Genomic DNA, 19,485 nt, shown 5'->3' on the forward strand with positions numbered 1-19,485 from the left:
TATCTAGTACCTCACGAAATGGAGCAAGAGGTTCACCCTGCATGGTTGGTATGTCGTTGTCACCTGCAAGTGGAGCCAGTTAGAACCAACAGCCAAGACGTGGGGACCAGTCCATCGGGCAGGTTACCCCAATGTATATTGATTGGCTGACGGGAGGATTCGAGGACCCGCACTTTGAGTTGACCACAAATCGGCCAGGTGTGTCCAAGCGCAATTTTGAAGAGGTGGGTCCCGAATTCGGATTACAACCAATCGGGGATTTTGTCTTAGCTTCAACCCTGCGCACAAGGTGCAGACAAGAAAGAGGACAAGACAACGCCAAACGCCCCTCCCGCACACCGAGAGGGGCAAAACGGAGGATCCACAAAGCACCCAGGTAATGCTTCCTGACTGGGCCCACGGTTGGTTGGGCCAGGCTGCTCCTGTTGATTGGTTAGGTAATTGCCTCACAGGAAAGATCCTGCCTCACAGGAAAGATCCTGCCGCACAGGAAAGATCCTGCCGCACAGGAAAGATCCTGCCGCACGAGTGAGAAAGTACGGACGAGACAGGCACAGTGCGAAAGGTCGTTCTCGTACTATCCATTTTTAAGTTCGGCTTTATTATGGCTATGTCGCGCCGTGCGCTCCTCATGTGCATCGTGCCAAGCCTTGCGGAGTAAAGAACTAAGCTGACAATCATCTAAGGGCCAGAGTGTATCTTCCTAAAGCAGGCAGGCAGGCTATAATATCGTAAGAACTAACCGGGACTACTAAGGTGCTACCTTGCCTACCTGCTGACGTCCTGGGCCTCGAGGCGGAATATAGCGTCAAGTCAAAACTAAAGGTGCGGGCCCCAGTTAGCTCTCCCGTTTGGCCAACACCACCTGGTCTCAGGAATGTTAAACCCGCCCGGAGTTCTTGCCGTAAACCAGGCTTGGTTTCGAGCAGGGCAGGCGCAGACACTCGATTTGACCGCTCTTTCCCCAGGATCAAGACAGGTCTCCACATCAAGCAATACGAACAACTCTCTGTTTGGGCTGCTTTGTGCGTTATTCCAATTTGAGAATTTATGTAACTTGAATTGGGTTGGGGCCATGCTGGCGAGCGCATGGATGCACTTCCAACCACTGAACAGAAACGCTGGTTGTTAAAGTACTGTACTTGCTTAACTCGCGGGGGGCCGAACAGCAAGACGGCGGCACAGCACGGCAGGAATCCTCCGATGGAGACTACTCTTAGCGACGAGCTTCGCAAGTCGCACCGACTTGGAAGCCCCCCACACGACTACATACTTAGTACGCTTAAATAGTCCGATGAAGACGGAGGGCCAATGCGGGCAGTCCGCAGGGATTGGGGAACCAAATCACTCCCGCAATCTGCCGGGAGTGATAATACGATGCCAGTCCCGAGCGAGAAGGAATAAAGATTAGGTTCACACACGGGACCCGACGGTTTCACAACCGTCGGTCCGTCGAGGCTTGTTTGGTATTGATAGCATTCGTACGCCCAAGAAAGTGGCAAAGATGCGCCGTGATCGATGCGCCCGGTGTGGAATCAAGATAGCCCTTACCTTGCCAAGCGCCAAGCGCCAAGCGCCACGCATCGCACTCCCACCCCTGGCGCTCGCAGGTCAAGTCCGAATATGCTACATAGTATACAAACTTACCACAGCATTACATGCAGCATGGGACATGCTCGGCCGCGCGGCAGCTTCAAAGTTGGGCATTGGCCTCTTGCCGGCTTCTCTGGCCCCCCTCTGTGGGTGTCGATGAGCACGATGCCAGCCGATGCCAGCCGATGCAGCGCCTCTTAGACTCTCGGTACACCGCCCCCAAATCCAGCCCGCGTGCCCCGTCGCTATCACGTTCCCGACACATCCGAGTTAAAGTTTCTAGAACACGACAGGCCTTGTTGGTCCGTTCAGGGATATAAACCAGGAGGGATATAAACCAGGGGTCGACACGCGCTTAAGCGACCCGGCACCCTGGCTGCCACGCACCTGAGTGACAGCCGCATATTCGACAGGCGAGAGACGAGGATACCTCATCCGACGGCGCGGACCCGCAGACGCCGACGGGGGACCGAAACCCGCGGCAGACCCTGGTCTCCTACATTTCTGCGCATACTACTCCGTAATAATCGCCCGGTACACTGATCCAGAGGCCTCAGTATCATACGTTATCGGTCCAGTCGCCAGCCCACCCCTCCTTTGCGTGGTCTGAGGAGCATTATCACGCCGGCGCAGTAGTACTAGCACCTCGTCTATTCTAGGGCTGCATAGTGCATATGTCCCTCGCTGGACCCACTGAGGGCCAGCTGCAACCAAAGTGTCGGCCCAGTCACGTTGGCGCGTTGGCCGCCCATTCTTTGCCAACACTCGGATCATGCGCTGGCGCATCGAGGCCAAGTCGTTGCCTCAGGCTCGCCGGCCCATTTCACCTAAAACAGACAGACATGCACGGCTCGGATAATATTTGAGCCCGCTGGTTCCTGTAAACTCTGGGCGGTCGTGCTTGGCAGCAGTTCGTTATCTCTCCAAAGCTACCACTGCTACCACCCACACAGCCAGCGACAAAATAGGTCCCTCATTCCAGATGCGTTTCCTGTGCCTGCACGGCCTCGGCACCAACTCGCAGATCCTAGAGTCGCAGCTAGACCCCATCCGGTCCCGCCTGCCCTCGAGCTACAAGTTTGAGTTTCTCGACGGCGACGAGCCGACAAACCCGTTTCCCGGTAAGTGGCACGCAAAGTCGATTGATCTCAGAGAGACGCGGCGGGAGAGAAAGAAGCTCAAAACGCGGCGGGAAAGAAGAAGCTCAAAACGCGGCGGGAGAGAAGAAGCTCAAAACGCGGCGGGAGAGAAAGAAGCTCAAAACACGGCGGGGGAGACGAAGCTCAAAACGCGGCTGGAGAGAAAGAAGCTCAAGACGCGGCGGGAGAGAAAGAAGCTCAAAACCCGAGACGGAGCAAGAGACAAAAAAATCAAACACCACCCCCCTCCCTCGTTGTAGTACCTACCTAGCTGTAGTAAGCTGACCACACCACACCACACCCGCCTGCCCAGACATCGCCGCCGCCTACCCCGGGCCGTACCTGTGCTACTACGACGGGCCCACACCCGCAGCCGTGCAAGCCGCCGCCGACGCGGTGCTGGACGTGGTGAGCGAGGACGGGCCCTTCGACGTGGTGCTGGGCTTCTCGAGCGGCGCATCACTCGCAGCAACCATCCTGGCGGCCGCCGCCGAGCGCCGCCCTGCCGGCCCGCCGCCGTTCAAAGCCGCCGTGTTCGTGTGCGCCATCGTGCCGTACCGCCTCGGGTCCGGGCCGCTGCGCATCGACTACGACCCCGCGTCGCCCAGCGCGGGGCACGTGGCGCGCGCGCGCCGCTGCGATGTCCCCGAGACAGGGGACGGAGGGTGCGACTACGACATCTGGCGCGACCCCGAGGCGGCGCCCATCGCCGCCGAGCTCGCCGAGCGCAGCCGCCTCAAGCGCGGCAGCTTCGCCGACGGACTGCAGACGTGGAGCGCCGACTTCCTGCTCGCGTACCACCCGTCCGTCCACGGCGCGCATGCCATCACCGTGCCGACGGTGCATGTCGTCGGGCAGAGCGACGTCACGTTTGGCGACCAGAGCAGGACGCTTGCGGAGCTGTGCAGCCCGCGCGGGAGGAAGGTCGTGACGCACGCTGGCGGGCATCATTTCCCGCGTGATGCTGCGACGACGGATAGGGTGGCGGCGGCGATTGAGGCCATGGTTGAGAGGGTTGTGATGGGGCTTGCTTGAGGGTTGTGGGTTTGATTTTCGGGCTGGGAAATAGTGTGAGTTGTGTCCCTCCTTGACAATTGTGTCCCTCCTTGACCTTTGGCAATGGCGGCGGTGCGTGCTCTGGAAGGGTCCGTAGGATTGATAGGCGGGAGCTGGCTGTGGCTGCGCCCCTTTCATTCTTGCTCTGCCTAATGATCGACGGTGCTAATATATTCGCTTGTTTAGATAGATGAATCGCCCTCGCGAGCTGCCGCTCGGTGTGGTTTGCCGGCGGGCATTTAGGGGCTGCAACCTACATAAAATTGATTAGCATCTTGACAAGGCATATCAAATATCCGTGCTGCGCCTCACTCGACGAATCCTGGCGTGGACTTCAATAACCACTGCATTTGCCCATGTAATTGGGGTCGATGGGAGTTCTTTTTTTCTCGACCTTTTTCTGTTCAAGCCCCTCAGTCCACGCCCGTCTCGTGCAACGGGCTGAGCGCCGCCAGTCGAGGCTGTTGTCTCTGAGCTCCGTGCAATGGCACCGCCTCCAAGTTCCGTATCGTCGACTATCCTACCAACAAAAGGGGCGTCGCGCTGGCGCCGCATTCGTCACAGACTGAAAGTGCCGTCGGGCTGGCGCTTTTCTCTCCTGTCTGGAGCAGTGCTAGCCGTTGTCGTCCTCGTGGTCAACCTTGGCGCCTTGTTGTGGGCAGTAACCCAACCCACGCCCGTTGGAGACCAAAATGGCCGGCGCATCTTGTTTGACGGGACGTGTGCCAAGGCCAAGAACATCAGCACGGCCCTGCATGTCTTGATCAACGTCTTGAGCTCTCTGCTGCTAGGCGCGTCCAACTACGGCATGCAGTGTCTCTCAGTGCCCACGCGGAGCGAGGTCGATAAAGCTCACGCCAAGGGCACGTCGCTTGAGATTAGGGTTCCCAGCACGCGCAATATCAAGAGCATCAGTAGCGAAAGGGTCCTGCTGTGGCTCTTGCTTGTGCTGTCTTCTTTGCCACTTCACTTTCTGTGAGTTGCAAACCCGGAACTGTCTCCTCTCCCAGTTCCACGCTCGCACGTTCCATTCTGACACGCACTCTTCCAACACAGGTACAACTCGGTCATCTTTTCGTCCTTCTTGGCACGCAACTACCGAGTTCTTGGTGCGCCCGAGAGCTTCACTAGAGCAGATTACGTCTTTGCCGTCGACGGCACTTATAACAGTGTGACTACTCACCAATATGAAGATTGGGGAGGGTTTTATGAGTATGACGGTGAGCAAGTATTGATTGATGATGAAATTCAGTCCCTGCAACGCCTCGCCGCGACGGGTCAGCTAGAAAATCTCACAAATAGCGAGTGCATCGACGCCTGTAGGACGCCATTCATGACATCTCGTAGCGGCGTGGTGCTCGTAGTCGGCCAGCTCCACGACAATGCGTCCCTCACAGCCATCTACGCGTCCTTGCCCCCGCTCATTAGCACATGACAGACTGCTAACAGGCACGACAACAACGTTCATAACATCTACTCGTGGATTTGCCCAAGAGATACGTGCTATATGCTCTGCAGCGACCAGTTGCGCGGGATCCGCAGCGACGCGGCTGCGTGGGAGTTCCCGTTCGCAAGTAACCACTCGGTCACCTACTGCCTCAGCAAGCCGGAGGAGGAGCACTGCAGGGTGAACTTCAGCATCTTGTTCGCCGCCATTGTCGTCGCTGCCAACGCCGCCAAGGCCACAGTCCTGATCATGACCTTGCTCTACACCCCCGACGAGCCGCTTCTAGTACTAGGCGACGCTATCTCGTCATTTCTAGCTCGACCAGATCCCTACAGCATCGGAATGTGCCTAACAGCCCGGTTCAAGACCACAAGACGGATTTACTCGGCCTCGACATTGTGGAGTCCTAGCGCAGGCGCTGGGGTTCGGCGGCAAGGCTGTCCCAGTGGATCGTCAACATGGCCATGTGAGTCTATATTACCTGATAGTTATCCCGGGCCCCTCCTGTGACCCTGTCTATCCATGAGTTCACCTAATCAGGCAACACGCGGCTAATCGATAAATCTGATCATGACCGCTCTAGGTACCTGGGCGGGATCGTGACCATCAGTGTCTATCTTATAGTCGCGATACAAAATATGCTCGGCGCCACCGACCTCGGCAGCTTGTAGGCTCTAGGATTAGGCACGACGAGCGAAAAGACCCTGGTATATCCTGGAAATCCACTATCCTCACAGGTACAGACGCGCGAGCTAGCGCCCATGGGTCTCTTAGCCAACACGCCTCAAGTAATATTTTCGCTGCTGTATTTTAGGTACAACAGCATGTTTACTCGGATGCTGGCGGCGCGCGAGTGGAGCGGCTTCGGCGTCACACGCAAGCCGCTGCGCATGTCGGCGGCTCCCACTAGTGCCCAGCGCGAGCGGTACTTTCTGCAACTCCCCTACCGCTTCGGCGTGCCGCTGTTGGGCTTTTCAGTCCTCGTCCACTGGCTTATATCGCAGAGCCTCTTCGTAGTGGCCGTCGAGAGCCTAGATCCGCCGTATTCTGCTGACATCGGCTGGTATCTCATCACCTGCGGCTACTCGCCCATTGCCATTATCTTCGCGCTGGCCGTGTGCTGCCTGCTTGTCGCTGCCGCCACCGTCACAGGCTGCTGGCGGCTGCCGTCTGCCATTCCCATCGTCGGCAGCTGTAGCCTGGCCATCGCTGCCGCGTACCACGGCATCGACGAACAGCCTCAGCCCGATGCAGCGCTCGATCCATTGCAGTGGGGCGTAATAGCTCCCCCTAGCTCCACGGGCCCAGGGCATTGCGGCTTTTCAGCTGAGGAAGTCGGCGAGCCGGAAGAGGGCTGCCATTACGGGACAGCGGCCCCGAGCACAGAGGTGGCGGTTCGTTTCAACCAGCGTTAGCAATAGCTCAAACAACTCAATCTTGAGGCTATATTTGGTTAAATTAAGCCGCCAACATGGATATTTGACTAGTACGAAACTAGAATTAATATGGCAATAATCGATGATATCTAACGGCATCTTCCGCTCCACTAAAAAAGATGTAAAAAGTCGTCAGAGAGGTCCAAAATAGTGGGGAAAAAATGCCGTAAAGAAGCCCAGAAAAGCTCGTCAACGTACCCAATCCTTCAAACACAAGATGTCGTTGAAGCTGTCGTCGCCCATTCCATGTCTCTGTGTGCCGAAAACCAGCTTACCGTCACTGAATGCCCTCTCCGGGTCCGCTGACATGGACGGAATAGACATCAAATCCAGGGCCATTTTTGACAGCCGGGGCCAACGTTCCTGACGACTGAACCACCAAGATTTCATGTCATCTACCGGCCTGACTTCCTCTGCAAGGTATTCAGCGAGTTCATCCTTCTGGATGGGGTGTCTTCAGGCGGGTCATGGTAGTCATGACCGACAAGAACAGTCCGTAGGCCTATAGACGGCGCCTGAGCCGGTTGTGCCGGCGCCGGGACAGCGAGGCCGGAATACTCCCGGCTTGGTAAATATGGCGGCATGCCCTGTATGCCTGCCTTCCTGGCCCGCTCCTCTCCCAGGAACGTATCAACCCACTTCCTCTTATGCCCAGGGTGAAGTATCATGGCTGTCCAGTAAGCTGGGCTCTCCTCCATTAATGTAGCGTATTTTCTTAGCTTCTGAATGGCCAGGCCAATGCTTGTTCGAAGGAAGGATACATGATGTTGCTGTGAATCAGTATTTGAGGGCAGGGAGTTGTCGGGTAAGTCGGCGGCGAGGTCGCTAGAGAAGGAGTACCGGCGTAATGTACGAAGATCGCGAGGAAGGAAACGGTCGATGCGGAAGTCCTTATATCGAAGGAAAGATGCTTCACGAATGGCGATGCCCTCAAGCAGGCGCGCGCGTAGGCTCTGCTGGTGCGTATCGAAGCAATCCTTGACATACTCTCAAACCGTCTTGTGCGAGGACGGAATCAGGGTAGCTGTCTTATCGGCATTTAGGTAGGTCCATGCAGAAATCACGAAAAGCCTCATGTTCGACCATGTTGTATGTAAGATTCAAGCGAATGATCATGGTGGTAAGCTTTTCCTTCGATGTGAGCTTGTGAGGCAACAAAAATGACCTTTCCTTATGTTCGAAGTCACTTCCAACGTCTTTTGCTCTTTCTCGGCGCCTCAGCGCCGTCTTCCTCGCCGTGAAGCTTTTCGGCATGCTCCTTTTGCAAATAGCCTGCCGCCCAGTGTGAAGGCCCGCACAGGAAGTCAAAGATTGAATGCAGTAACGAGTGTGGATTTAAAGCTAAGGAAGGAAAAGAAGGAATCTATCGCAGGGACCGCGCAAGGCGCGGGGAAGTAGGTGGTGGTGCTGAGCACGTGGGGGGCGACGCGCACAGACCACACTCTAAATACAATGCGGCCAATAGAATCTATCCTGTCATGTGCCCAGTGGCGACCGTGACACCCAGCTTGTGCTGATGGCCTTGAGGCCCTGATCTTCTCGCGAAAAATGGCCATTTTTCATGGCTTTTCGCCAAAAGCGAGCACCCCAGCCATGCCAAGACAGTGTTTTCTGGGACGCTTTCCCGTTTTGGCAGCACTTTTCGCCTGAAAAATGGGAAGCCGCCCGCCACCCCTAAACCCCCCATGAAGCCAATGTACCGAGCTAATGCAAGCCGTGGCTAACTGCAATAAGCCAGAAAACTGGGCCGTGATGACCGAATACTGCCGTTTTTTTGAGTTTTGGCGAATACTCAAATCTCGCTTTTCGGGGGTCTCTTTTCACAAAAAATAGCCAAAATTAGCAACAGGCCCCTGTTCCACGCCTGTAAAAAGTAACAAGAATGCGAGTGAGCGCGCGAGGACGTCGTGAAGCTAGCTGACGATCTGTTTTGTGTAGAGGTTTGCTCCCAAATAGAATGACCTTCTAACCGACAAGCCTCCCATGGCGACTTTATTCATTCTGGCAGCTGGACTGGCCAGACTGGAGAGAATGGCCACGACAACGAACACACCATCCAGCGTTGAACAACGAAGGCGGTGAGTCTCCTTGGGCTTGGCAATCTACTCTATTTACGGCTAGTTGGACTAACCAGGGCCCCATGCAGTACATCTTGGCGTAAGCGCTTGCAACAGGGGTTGCAAAGCCACCCCTTTTCGCGAAAAACGGCGAAAACTGGTTCATTTTTCGCGAGAAGATTAGGCCCTAAGTGTAGGCAAGTAGGGTAGATATTTATGTTGGCGGCCAAAGCCATCGTCGACTGTTGCCTTCATGGGATTAAGAAGGAAATTCACGTGCAGGTAGGCGAGGATGAACACGCTCGTAAGTCATCCCATCAATTATCACAACCAACATTGACAGGATACTTTGTGTAATTCGAGTCATCGGGAACCAACACGGAAAAAAAAACCGGCCCCCAAAATCCGGTGTTGGAATAACATACTGGAATGACGCGCTGATCCAAGGAATGCGGCTCCGCATTCCTGGCCACAGCAACGTCTGTGGAGGAGCGGGCCTGACAGATGCATATATATTGGCCTACGCCCACCTGTTCAGATAGATAAAAAGACAGACACAAACGAATCCATCACTTGAACCACCACCTTACGGCGCGCAGCGCGCCATGCTGTTTCCAGTACCGGTACCCTGGTGATTCCTACATCCGGTTTATCAAAAAAAATTTACTTCAATTAACAACGGTCTGCGGCGAGATGCCGTATACGAGGCAGGGTTTTGAGTCATCGAGCAAATTACCCGGCAACCTAGAACTCTTTGGGGCGCCTGTTGTTGAAAGAAGTGAGAAATAATTAGGCAGGGGGGTTTTTCTAGACTGACAGCACCAATGCCATAATTACCCAAGCAGTAAGCCTGACTAGTAGCTACAAGACGACTTGGGGGTGCAGACAATCGATCCAATGCATCGCCGAGAGACTTGCATACGTAGTTGTAGAACTTAATTTCTGTTCCATTTTAATGCATGGGCGCAGCCCGTTTACTTGTGTTTTATCGACCTAAAAAGATATCGATCCACGAATCTAGTCATCTGATTATCCAGCCAGCTAAACGATAACCCAAGATTGACTGAAACCAGCTCTTGTCTTCTCTCCCAAGATGCAGGTCTTTACAACCAGTGGTATAGCGCGGAATGGGAGTCGCAAAAAAAAAAACCAATCGGAAGCCTGCTTCCATCAAGCTTTTCAAACAGGCTCTGCCCGTTTAAAAATTCCCGCCACCCCAGTGTCTCGGCCGGTGAGTTCTGGGGTACCTGGAAAAGATGAGATTGCCCATGGTTGAGTGGCAGTCAATTATGGCTTTCCACCAGGCTTCGACACCACCTTTGCCGGGCGCTTGCTAGATGAGGCAACAGGTGCCGCGGGGGCTACAACCGCAGCTCCTTTCCCCTTGTCCGCGGAATTTTCGGACGCCGAGTCTGCGGCCTTCAACGAGGAGGGGTTCGAGAGAGGTTGGTCCTCACGAATTTTCCAGAGTTTAGTCAAGTTCATTTTGACCAATTGGGCGCTGGTAATTTTCTCCTTCCCGGCCTCTATAGGTAGCGGGATGACTAACGGACCATGTAAACATCAATAAGGTTAGCAAGTGCCTGATATTAAGATTTCCACCGTCCCCTTGGAGGTATAGTTGGGGATACATACCAAACCAGTTATCCGTCGCATTCGCCAAATATTCATCTGTCGGATAGACATAAAGCTCCCCGTCTTCTGTGTCCCTTCTCAACGCGACAGTTCCGGCTTGCTTTTTGTTGTCGCCCTCGTTGCCCAGCATCACCAGCCTGTCGTTACGCAGGAGGCTTGCCTCCAGGAACCACCCGGATTCTCCTCGGCGCTCATCCCCAAGGCCATATCCGGCCACTGTGGGTGGTGTCAAGCGCCCGTCAGCCTTTCGAACGAAGCCTACCCAAAGGTGGGTAATTTCGTGGGCTACTACCCACCCCAAGAAGAATTTATTAGCGTTGACGCCCTTGCCGAGCTGGCTTTTCCTTATTGCGTTTTTATCTTCCATTTTGGAGAATTTTGCGAGTTCCGCATTCAAATCTTTTTGAGCCGCTGCCAGGGCAAAGACAAGCTAGTCGAGGTGTTCACTTGATTAGCTTTGTGACGAGTGACAACCGCGACTAGATAAGCCTTGGCGGTAGACTTCTAGATTCATTTTCACTTACGTCGCTGTGTAGCAGTATCTCGCCCGAATCGTGCGTCCAGTTGTCGAGGTTATTGCCGCATCCCTTGTATCTGAGCGTCTTTCCACTAACCCCGGCTTTCAAAAGTGTTATCTGGACTCGCACAAAATCCGTCTCGAGCTTGTTAAGCCACGCATCAACATTGGCAATCGGATAGTCTGGCTGGGATTTGCCGCTTCCAGACACGCTCTCATGTTTCAGCACTTCCTTGGCGATCTTAGCCAGCCCCTCCTTTGCGTCCGGGTGCCTGAGAACGCGAAACGCCATTTCAATTGCACTAACAACGGCTTTGTGTCGAATTGCGTCTTCGGCCAAAGTTTGCCACCCACCCTTGACATTCGGCGCTCCCGGCAAAATGTCGGCATTTGTGATGATGTCCCCTCCAACGACGACTTTCGTCATGTTTCGCATTTGTAAATCGGTAGCATGCCGATGCGCAGTTTCTCTGTACTCGCCCTCCCGGCTATTGTTGGCAGAGGTTTTCTTGGGTGACCTGAGTGCATTGAAGAATTTTGAAATTGGTGGAATCGGAGACGGCGCCTGATTTTTTGAAGGTGCTCTGCCTGACATCTCGACTGGCCTGGAGCTATTGGAGGGGATTCGGATGAAAGAAGAGAGTTAAGAAGGTAAGCGAATGAGGATTCAAGACAATAGAATGAAGTGAAGTAATAATCTGTACTCACCAGGCGTACGCGTACGATGTGATACTGAATAAGTGAAGGAGTCTGTGAGGATGCTGCGAGTCTAGAGGTTCCAAGTTGTGAAGCGTATAGAGTCCTTATGTACTTGCCCAACACACAACTCTAGCTCGTCCACGCCTCCAGGCGGGCCCTGCAGCAGCGGTAGACGCAGATGGCCAGCCGCCAACTTCTGAAACGTGCTGCGATTATCGTCCCTCTCGTGAGTGTCGCCCACGCCTTGTCACCCGTGCCTCCAACAAGTCGGGCTCGGGGCTGGCATGGTCTTGCTGGTTGGCGGCCACATTCAAGACTCGGTGTCAGTCTCACCCAACAAGAAACCGATGCGGCAGGGTACCTAAGCGGATCATGCTTGCAGGCTTCGCTCTCCATATCTGCTCGGCCGTCCAGTCGGCTTGGAGAACGCTAGCGGCACCGTGGGCGGAACGATGCCGAGATATAATGAATGCGAAACTCATGTTAGAAGGCCCAGCACTTAACCCTGTGGAGCTGCATGAAACAGCGACCAGAGGTGAGAATAATGAACGAACAGGTTTGCTAACATCGCTTCACTATTGTCTAGGTATTTTGTGACGCCGACTTCCTAAGACCAAAGGGGCGGTGGGGTGGCGCTGGCGGATCGGCAACGATGGAGGCAAACGTTTCAAACAGGCGTGGTTACTTCTCGCTCACACCCGCTTACTCTCACTCACTCACTAGTCGAACTTCCCGAACTAAAAACCTAGACGCTATTGATATCCACCGTTTTTCTCTTTCGTCCATATTACCGATTTGAAAGTGATGTCATCACGAGCCACGCAGGCTGCATCTTTAATTAGACACCTTAGTCCATGCTCATTTTGTGAGATTGTAATCAGAATTTGCAAGTTTTAAGCTTTGCTGAATAATACCCTGTCATTCTGCCTTGTTTACCGAATGCAAAGACACTATGACAACAATAGGAAACTTACCGAACGCGTTAAATGGAGATTGCCGACCTTTGCTTTTGGTAATCACAGTGAAACACGGCGGGTTTCGGAAGAGGCCATCGCTTGAGTCAGTGGGTGTGGGCCAGACGGCAATTTTTTTCCCCCCGTTCCCACATAGGCTCGGATAAGAGCAGGTTCAGGTCTGTTTTCCCTATTTTACACTGTTGTATGACGGCGTTCTTGTAATCCCCGCGCGTCAAGGAACTCTGCTTGGCGTTGGGGGGCCTTCTAGGGCTTACAAGGAAACGCGGAAACCTCACGAAAAGCAGGGCCCTCATGTAATCAATACACGTAATACCAGCCCCTAACTGCCTCTCCCTCGTAACTGCCCTCACATTTTCTTCGGGACTCCGTTTCCTATTGGTCTGATTGGTCTTAGTCTCACAACCAGCTCAGCACTAGCGGCGGCGAGGTATGGATCAGTTAGACTCGCAGTGAAAAGACCAACTTGAGACCAAAGTCAGACGCCTGTGCCAAAGAGACGTCAGCCGGCGATGAGCTCAGCCAAGCCGCCAATTGCAGGCAAGATACCGAGATATCTTTAATTCTCACCTTGAGTCAATGAAACCGCCAACACACACGAGCTGCACCGAAATGGCGGCTGACAGGGCACTATAATCTGTGTCTATCTAAAAACCACACTATTGACAAGGAGCACGAATCAGCAAACTGAGCCTGATTAACTCGGCACCTCGCGCCACCTTTGGTCATCAATCACCAACCTCTCTTTTCTCTTTCATGACGGTCAAGGCAGTTGTGGCTTGGCTGCAGCCTGGATCAGTAACATATTCAAGTTGCTGTGTCGCGCTTTGATTAGGGTTGACGTGGGGGTGGGGGAGTGTGAGTGGTTCAGGATCTATTACGATTAGTGAGCTGCTTTACTGATTGAGGGCCATCAACACGTGAGACGGGAGCGGATTTTTTATCAATGTTGGTTCTGGGACAAGGTAGGTAAGCAAATTGCCAGAAATAGCTAGCTATTTTGGGTAGAAAGGGGCCAATTGCAGGAAATCCGTGGGGGTTCGCTGAGGCAATGCTAAGGGCTGATGATTAATACTAAAAGGAGATAACTAATCGATCGATTACAGAAAGGCCTAGCAAAGGTGTTTGTGGAATGCCGCGCCACTCGTCTGTCGAGGCACCAGCCCCAGGCGTGCCAGGAGTGGACAGGACTTGAAACCAACAACTGCCAGAAAGCCAGCCCGTTATGGCAGAACTACGAGTAAGAAGAGGCCAAATTCGACAAATCAATTGACCCCGCTCTCACTTCTACTACAGCTGTTCAAAATGGGCTCATCTCAGCCCCCTCCCTCCCTGGCCCAACTCCCCGAACCCACCAAATGTACCACATACATAGGGGTTTATAGCATTTGAATCGGCAGCGGATGAGCAACGTAGAACTGATGAGTTCTACCGCCGTTCACATAGTCGCCCGCACCGAGTAGCGCAACATCATCAGCAGCCACATCCGGGGCCGCCGCAGCATCCAGCACCACCGCAGCAACGGTCCGCCATCGCAGTGACCTTGAAACACGTCACGGAGCGCAGTTATCCCAGACGCAGCGAACCCGTTGATAAACCGCTTCACTACGACAGAACACAACTCAAGATTGTCCAAGATGCATTCAGTCTACTTTTCCGCATGCTCACGTTTCCCGGCTCGGTTCAAGCAATGCGGTCAATTGCCACGGAAACCATGAAACTAGACAGGCGCACAACTACCAGCGACCCCAGCTAATCCTACCCAGATCGAGATATCCTCAAGTGGCTGAGGATGATTACGCTTAATTTTCATCAAGTGAGAGTATTAAAAGACATTGATAGTGGTGCTGCCGCTCAAGTTTGCAGGAGCAGATGCTGCGGTAATCTATTTGAGCCTGACGTGGCGACACTGGATGTACAAGTCGACGTACGTACCTACCTACCTCTGCAGGCATGCCGAAACGTGCCGAGTCCTTTGAACCCCTCCGTCGAGTAAATGGAAGCTAATCAACTTGACGAATAGTTGTTGGAGAGGCTGCACAAGGCCATAACAGATCGTCGCCACAACGAAGTTGTTCACGGGAAGTTTTTCCTGGCGGTCGTTTTGGCTCACGAAGTCATACACCTATGAGTTGGCTTCGTTGCCAAGAGCACCTCCAGTATTGCCACAGGTCCGGGTCTCGCGGATCTCGGGCATGGCAACGCGCAAAGGGGAGTATCCGGTTACTATTGGGAGGAAGAGGTCTGGGAGGAAGAGGTCTGGGAGGAAGAGGTCCTGGGAGGAAGAGGTCCTGGGATGCAAGATGGAACTGTGGGGAAAGATACGCCACAAATATCCTGGGCTGCAGGTCTGAATTTTTACCATCCGTTCCAGAAACAAGGTGCAATACGGACGTAGCCCCCAGGACCAGGACTACCAGCACCGGAGGGTGTACGTGGGTTACATGGAAGCCATGCTAGGGAGGGGATCGTAAGCGTCTCTGCTTCCAATAACTAACCGGCGGGAATCGAAGGACGGCTGGCGCGTCGTGTCTCGAAATAGTTTTCTCCCCTGTTGATTACGAGGCGGCGGACACTAGGAGTACGAACTCCAGGAGGAGAGAAAAGGAGATGTGGAATTTTCGTTATCGATATGGACCTCCCCCAAGCATTGAGATCGCATCCTCTTCTCGGTCGACTAGCTCGGTAAGAGCCCACAACATGATGCTCTCTAGGCCCCTTGGGGTGGTAGATTATGTGAGGGCCTGGTCCTCCAGACCTCCCAGACGCTCTGACTAATCAGACACCAGCCGGGTGGATCCACCCAACCAGCCAGAGGGATCCACCCAACTGACTAATGGAAGCTCGACCAGAGCCCCACCTTGAGATGCCCTGGAAGAATCTCGCGAGGGGAGGCTTTTGAGCTTCTTTTCCCTTTTCCCTTTAGTTTAGAATCTTCGTCTATAGCGCCCAATAGGAGTTCCGCCCTCATTCCAAGTCGGCCGTGACAGATTACATGGAGGGACGCATGATTCCCGGGCCGCACCAAAGTGGTTCGGGTGTCCAACCCGGGCCGTCTGGTTCTGCTTCCAACCGTACCGCACCCCCTGGAGGGTCTCAGCGAGGATAATAGCGTCGGCACTATCAGCAGCGACATGCCCTTACCTTACACAGCTCGCTCGCCGAGACACTGGCGGGCGGGACCTGCCGATGGATTTGCAGTCACAGTTTATTCCTCGGCTGAAGCAAGCTTCTTCAACCGTCGCAAACATGCGCCCAAACTCCACCCCAAACAGCATGCTGTAGAGGCAGAGTCTTGAGGCACATTCTCTCTAGCTGGCTAGATAGATACAAAGACAGTTAGATAGATGAGGGGAGGTTAAATAGAAATCTATGGCTTGGCACATGTTGTCAGGCCAACCGGTGGATCTATGGGTTCCACTTATCCAGACCATCACCTTCTGTTCGTGGTATTCAAACTACGTAGGGATCCTACAGGTCGAAGGGTTGGTAGATCTACCGGGGGTAATGTTGTGTCTATTCTCTCTCTCCGGAACTAAGGTAGGTTCTGCGTGCGACCGGGGTTTTTGTGTGTGTGTGTGAGAGGTCCGCGCGCCGCACGTGCCTACTTGCACGTGCGTACTCGCGCGATCTCTGCTTCCTCCCTGCTAGTGTGCGGTCACCAGTATCGCTATTCCAACACCTTCCAATACATATTCCGCGGTAGCCCAGGTAGCGAGTCTTCCTCCAAGCAAGCAATGCAGTCATCCGTTTCCCACCAAAAAAATCTGATTGGCCTGGGCCCGTTCACAAACCTCACAAAGATTTGCATTTCATAGTAGGATAGCTACTACATCGAGTGTCATTGAGGCGACGTAGTAGTGGTTGGTATATGCACCAGGAGGGCACATGGGCTTATTTTCTGCCCCGCATTTGGATGGATGGGCCCAGCCCGCTAACTTCTTTTTTATTGACCCAGGCAATAACGATACCTATATGCACACTTAACCATCTATATAGCCAGCTAAATCATGGCCCAGAGGCCCAGAGACTAACAGAAACCAACTTCAGTCTCCCCCCCATAGGCAGTTACAACCAGTTGTATAGCGCGGAACGGGAGCCGGTAGTGTTGTTAATAATTAGAATCGCAAAGAACGGACCGGAGAGCCTGCTTCCCTCAAACCTCTCTCAGAAGAATTGCGCGGTTTAAAAGTTCCAGACTGTTGAACACCGGTACGAATCCCTACCATCCCAGTGCCTCGACCAGCGAGTCCGGGAAAGAGGCGATAGGATTGCCGATGGCCGAGCAGCGGTTAATTATGGATTTCCACCCTTCTTCCCCGTCTTGACTACGGGCTGCGCAGATCCGTGCTCCTTGCTAGATGAGGCGACAGGTGCCTCGTTACCTGTTACTTTGTCTTTGGAATTCTCGGACGATGAATCGCCACCTTTTGCCGAAGACGGGTTCGAGAGAGGATCATCTCCGCGAACCTCAAATAGCTTTGTGAAACCCCTTTCCTTGCGCTCCTTCTCGGTCATTCCCTTTGTCTTGTCCATTTTGAACGGCTGTTGGAAGACATTTCCTATCAACGCCAGAAATCAAACATGATGGTTAGCGTCCGAGCACCTGATCAGTATCAGCGAATTGGGGGGTTCGGAATTGTACTTACCCGGCGTCGGGTTCATCAGAAGCCACAAATTCGATTGCCTCAACGGGTAATACACGGTTTGGTCGTCGACTCCCTGGCGCATCCACACTGTCCCGATCTGCTTTCTGTCTCCACCCTCCTTCCCCAATATCGTAAAGTGACCTATGAAGATCTTATGCTCGAGGTAAAACCCGGCCTCTCCACGACTCTCGTCTCCCTTGCCGAAAGCGGTGATTTGAGGAGGTGTCCGGTGCCCTTCTTTAGTTTTCGCAACAAAGATCGACGTTACGTGGCCGCCAAATTCGTGAGCCAGTGTTGCTATTAGGAAAGCCAGCTGCTCAAAGTATTGCATCTCAAGTCGCTTCTTCTCATCATCAAGACTATCAAGGCCTTTCTCATATTTCTCGAGTTCGGGGCTCTTCTTAGGTTTGGGCTGTGACTGAAAATCTTTAAATGCTCTACGTGCATTTTGGTATAGTTTCTCGGCTTTTACTGCGCTGTGCACGAGCTTTAAATAAAGTATATAAATTAGTATTACTTCGTTCGAGTAGGTTAGGCAGTGTTGCCGCCTACACAGGCGGCATTGGGGCTTATCTTGTACTTACGTCGGCATTTAGCACAACCTCGGCCGGTATGTATTTTTCCCATAACTTGACATCGTTGCCAGAAAAGTGTGAGCCGACCCTTCTTGTTTTGCCGCATAGGTTACTCTCCGTGGTCTCCATCTTGACAACCGGAAGATGTTTGGCAAGGCAGTCGAGCCAGTTCCTGACATGCTGAATTTGGTCTTCCTCGGTTGGGTTTTCATCCGCGTTCCCATCTCTTTCGCGGAATGCTTTGATAATTTCCGCCTGCCACTTTATCGCCTCTGGGACTCCGAGGATTTTGAACATTTTCTCTAGCGCCACAGAGAGGACTTTGAATCGGTCCCCTCCTACAGCTAGCGTTTCAAACTCATCGGCATCAAGATTTTTGCTTGAAGGATCGGAATTCGACTTGATGCGCCCATCGAGGACGGGGTTTGGCGCCTCCCAATTGCTATCGACATAATTTTTGGCGAGAAGTCGGTACTGGACCTCCGGCGGTGGGGTTTTTACGAGCTTTGCCTTTGAGGAGCTTGCCATGTTGACCGATTTGGAATGTTCAAGGGAGACTACAGTGGAAGAAAATGAGGGCCGAGATGAACAATAAATATGGATGAAAGAGTTGAACAAGACGGTGGTCTCTACTAGCCGTGAGTGAGTATAGGATGTCAGGCAGGATAGGTGGTGTTGTGGTTTGAATGTCCAGCATTACACGGAACGTGCGATTGTTTATATACCTTGGCTTGTGGAAGGCATCTACTTAGCCGAGCGAGACTCGTCGTGCGTTCGCAGCCACGATCCGAAAGTTTTGAAACGTGCCACGAGCATCCACTTCGCCGACTCCCAGTGAGCCCTGTGCCTCTGGCAACGAGGCAGATTCTCGTTTCCGTGCATTCACGACCAAGTCTGAGTGATTATTTCGCGCAGATGTCACACATCTTGGCTCAGACACACGTGAGCAGCAACAGGGTACGAGCTTATCGACCGAGGTTTGTTGCTATAGCTAACAGAGAATAAATAAGACTTCTCCGACGGCACGGCTCGAGTCGCCAACGAGCTCAGCGTCGCCGACACCCTCACAGCAGCGATTCCAAGGCCCGAGTTGGCGTTGTTGGTCTAAATCCGCCAGATGGGTGAGCATTATTTCAAATTTAGTTGCAGCCTTTAGTAAGACCGCGTTCAATTTCAAATATTCTTACCAACCCTTGCTTGGCAAAACTACCGTCTGGGGCTAGGTCTTATGCTGACGAGCTGGAGAAGAGCCCCGGGATTAGCACACGTAATACTGCCAAGTCCGTCAAGGCGAAAAAACCAGCCCTAAAACCAAACTCAGAAACCCGTAAGCCCGTGCCAGAAACATGGCGTCAGCAATAAGCTGAGCCGAGCCCACGAGCGTGAGCACGAGATTGCAATTGCCGGTTAAATGCCCAAAACCCCCACGCATCCACCACGATGCAGGACCGGCACAGACGGCGGATGACAGTGAACTTGAAATTATATTTTTATTAAAAATACCTGAAACTGACACAGATAACCTTGGGGGGGGGAGGGGGGGGGGGCGATGAATCTGAGATGAATCCGAAATGTGAGCGCGACATCTCGACCCACCGTCGGCGATCAATCAATACGTTTCTCCTTTTTCTGGGAAGTCAAGCCCAGGCAGTATTTAGCGGCTCAGCTGCAGCTCCGAGATAATACGAGCTACCTGAATTGGAGATGG

General features: G+C 53.3%; 5 protein-coding genes across 5 annotated transcripts; 3 read left to right on the forward strand and 2 right to left on the reverse strand.

Annotated features, from left to right (window-relative positions):
• Positions 1 to 2,575: 2,575 nt before the first annotated feature.
• Positions 2,576 to 3,767, forward strand: B0T26DRAFT_756491 (serine hydrolase FSH; the record flags this gene model as incomplete). The annotated part of the gene is made up of 2 exons (XM_060446104.1): positions 2,576 to 2,714; positions 3,046 to 3,767. The coding sequence occupies 2 exons, from the start codon at positions 2,576 to 2,578 to the stop codon at positions 3,765 to 3,767; spliced, it is 861 nt and encodes a 286-aa protein (XP_060292196.1).
• A 505-nt stretch (positions 3,768 to 4,272) lies between these two features.
• On the forward strand, positions 4,273 to 6,650 carry B0T26DRAFT_756492 (uncharacterized protein; the record flags this gene model as incomplete). The annotated part of the gene is made up of 5 exons (XM_060446105.1): positions 4,273 to 4,763; positions 4,845 to 5,195; positions 5,307 to 5,579; positions 5,819 to 5,902; positions 6,050 to 6,650. 5 exons carry the CDS (start codon positions 4,273 to 4,275, stop codon positions 6,648 to 6,650), a joined length of 1,800 nt encoding a protein of 599 aa, XP_060292197.1.
• A 3,365-nt stretch (positions 6,651 to 10,015) lies between these two features.
• On the reverse strand, positions 10,016 to 11,307 carry B0T26DRAFT_680672 (uncharacterized protein; the record flags this gene model as incomplete). The annotated part of the gene is made up of 3 exons (XM_060440520.1): positions 10,016 to 10,272; positions 10,364 to 10,793; positions 10,888 to 11,307. 3 exons carry the CDS (start codon positions 11,305 to 11,307, stop codon positions 10,016 to 10,018), a joined length of 1,107 nt encoding a protein of 368 aa, XP_060292198.1.
• A 4,181-nt stretch (positions 11,308 to 15,488) lies between these two features.
• On the forward strand, positions 15,489 to 16,280 carry B0T26DRAFT_729127 (uncharacterized protein). Its single transcript, XM_060442944.1, has 2 exons — positions 15,489 to 15,990; positions 16,236 to 16,280. Exon 1 carries the CDS (start codon positions 15,688 to 15,690, stop codon positions 15,850 to 15,852), a length of 165 nt encoding a protein of 54 aa, XP_060292199.1. The 5' UTR covers positions 15,489 to 15,687; the 3' UTR covers positions 15,853 to 15,990; positions 16,236 to 16,280.
• A 569-nt stretch (positions 16,281 to 16,849) lies between these two features.
• B0T26DRAFT_680673 (uncharacterized protein) lies at positions 16,850 to 18,305 on the reverse strand (the record flags this gene model as incomplete). The annotated part of the gene is made up of 3 exons (XM_060440521.1): positions 16,850 to 17,115; positions 17,203 to 17,689; positions 17,787 to 18,305. 3 exons carry the CDS (start codon positions 18,303 to 18,305, stop codon positions 16,850 to 16,852), a joined length of 1,272 nt encoding a protein of 423 aa, XP_060292200.1.
• Positions 18,306 to 19,485: the final 1,180 nt, after the last annotated feature.

Source organism: Lasiosphaeria miniovina (genome assembly GCF_030549165.1).
Source record: "Lasiosphaeria miniovina strain SMH2392-1A chromosome Unknown B0T26scaffold_7, whole genome shotgun sequence".
In the NCBI taxonomy this organism is placed as follows: domain Eukaryota; kingdom Fungi; phylum Ascomycota; class Sordariomycetes; order Sordariales; family Lasiosphaeriaceae; genus Lasiosphaeria; species Lasiosphaeria miniovina.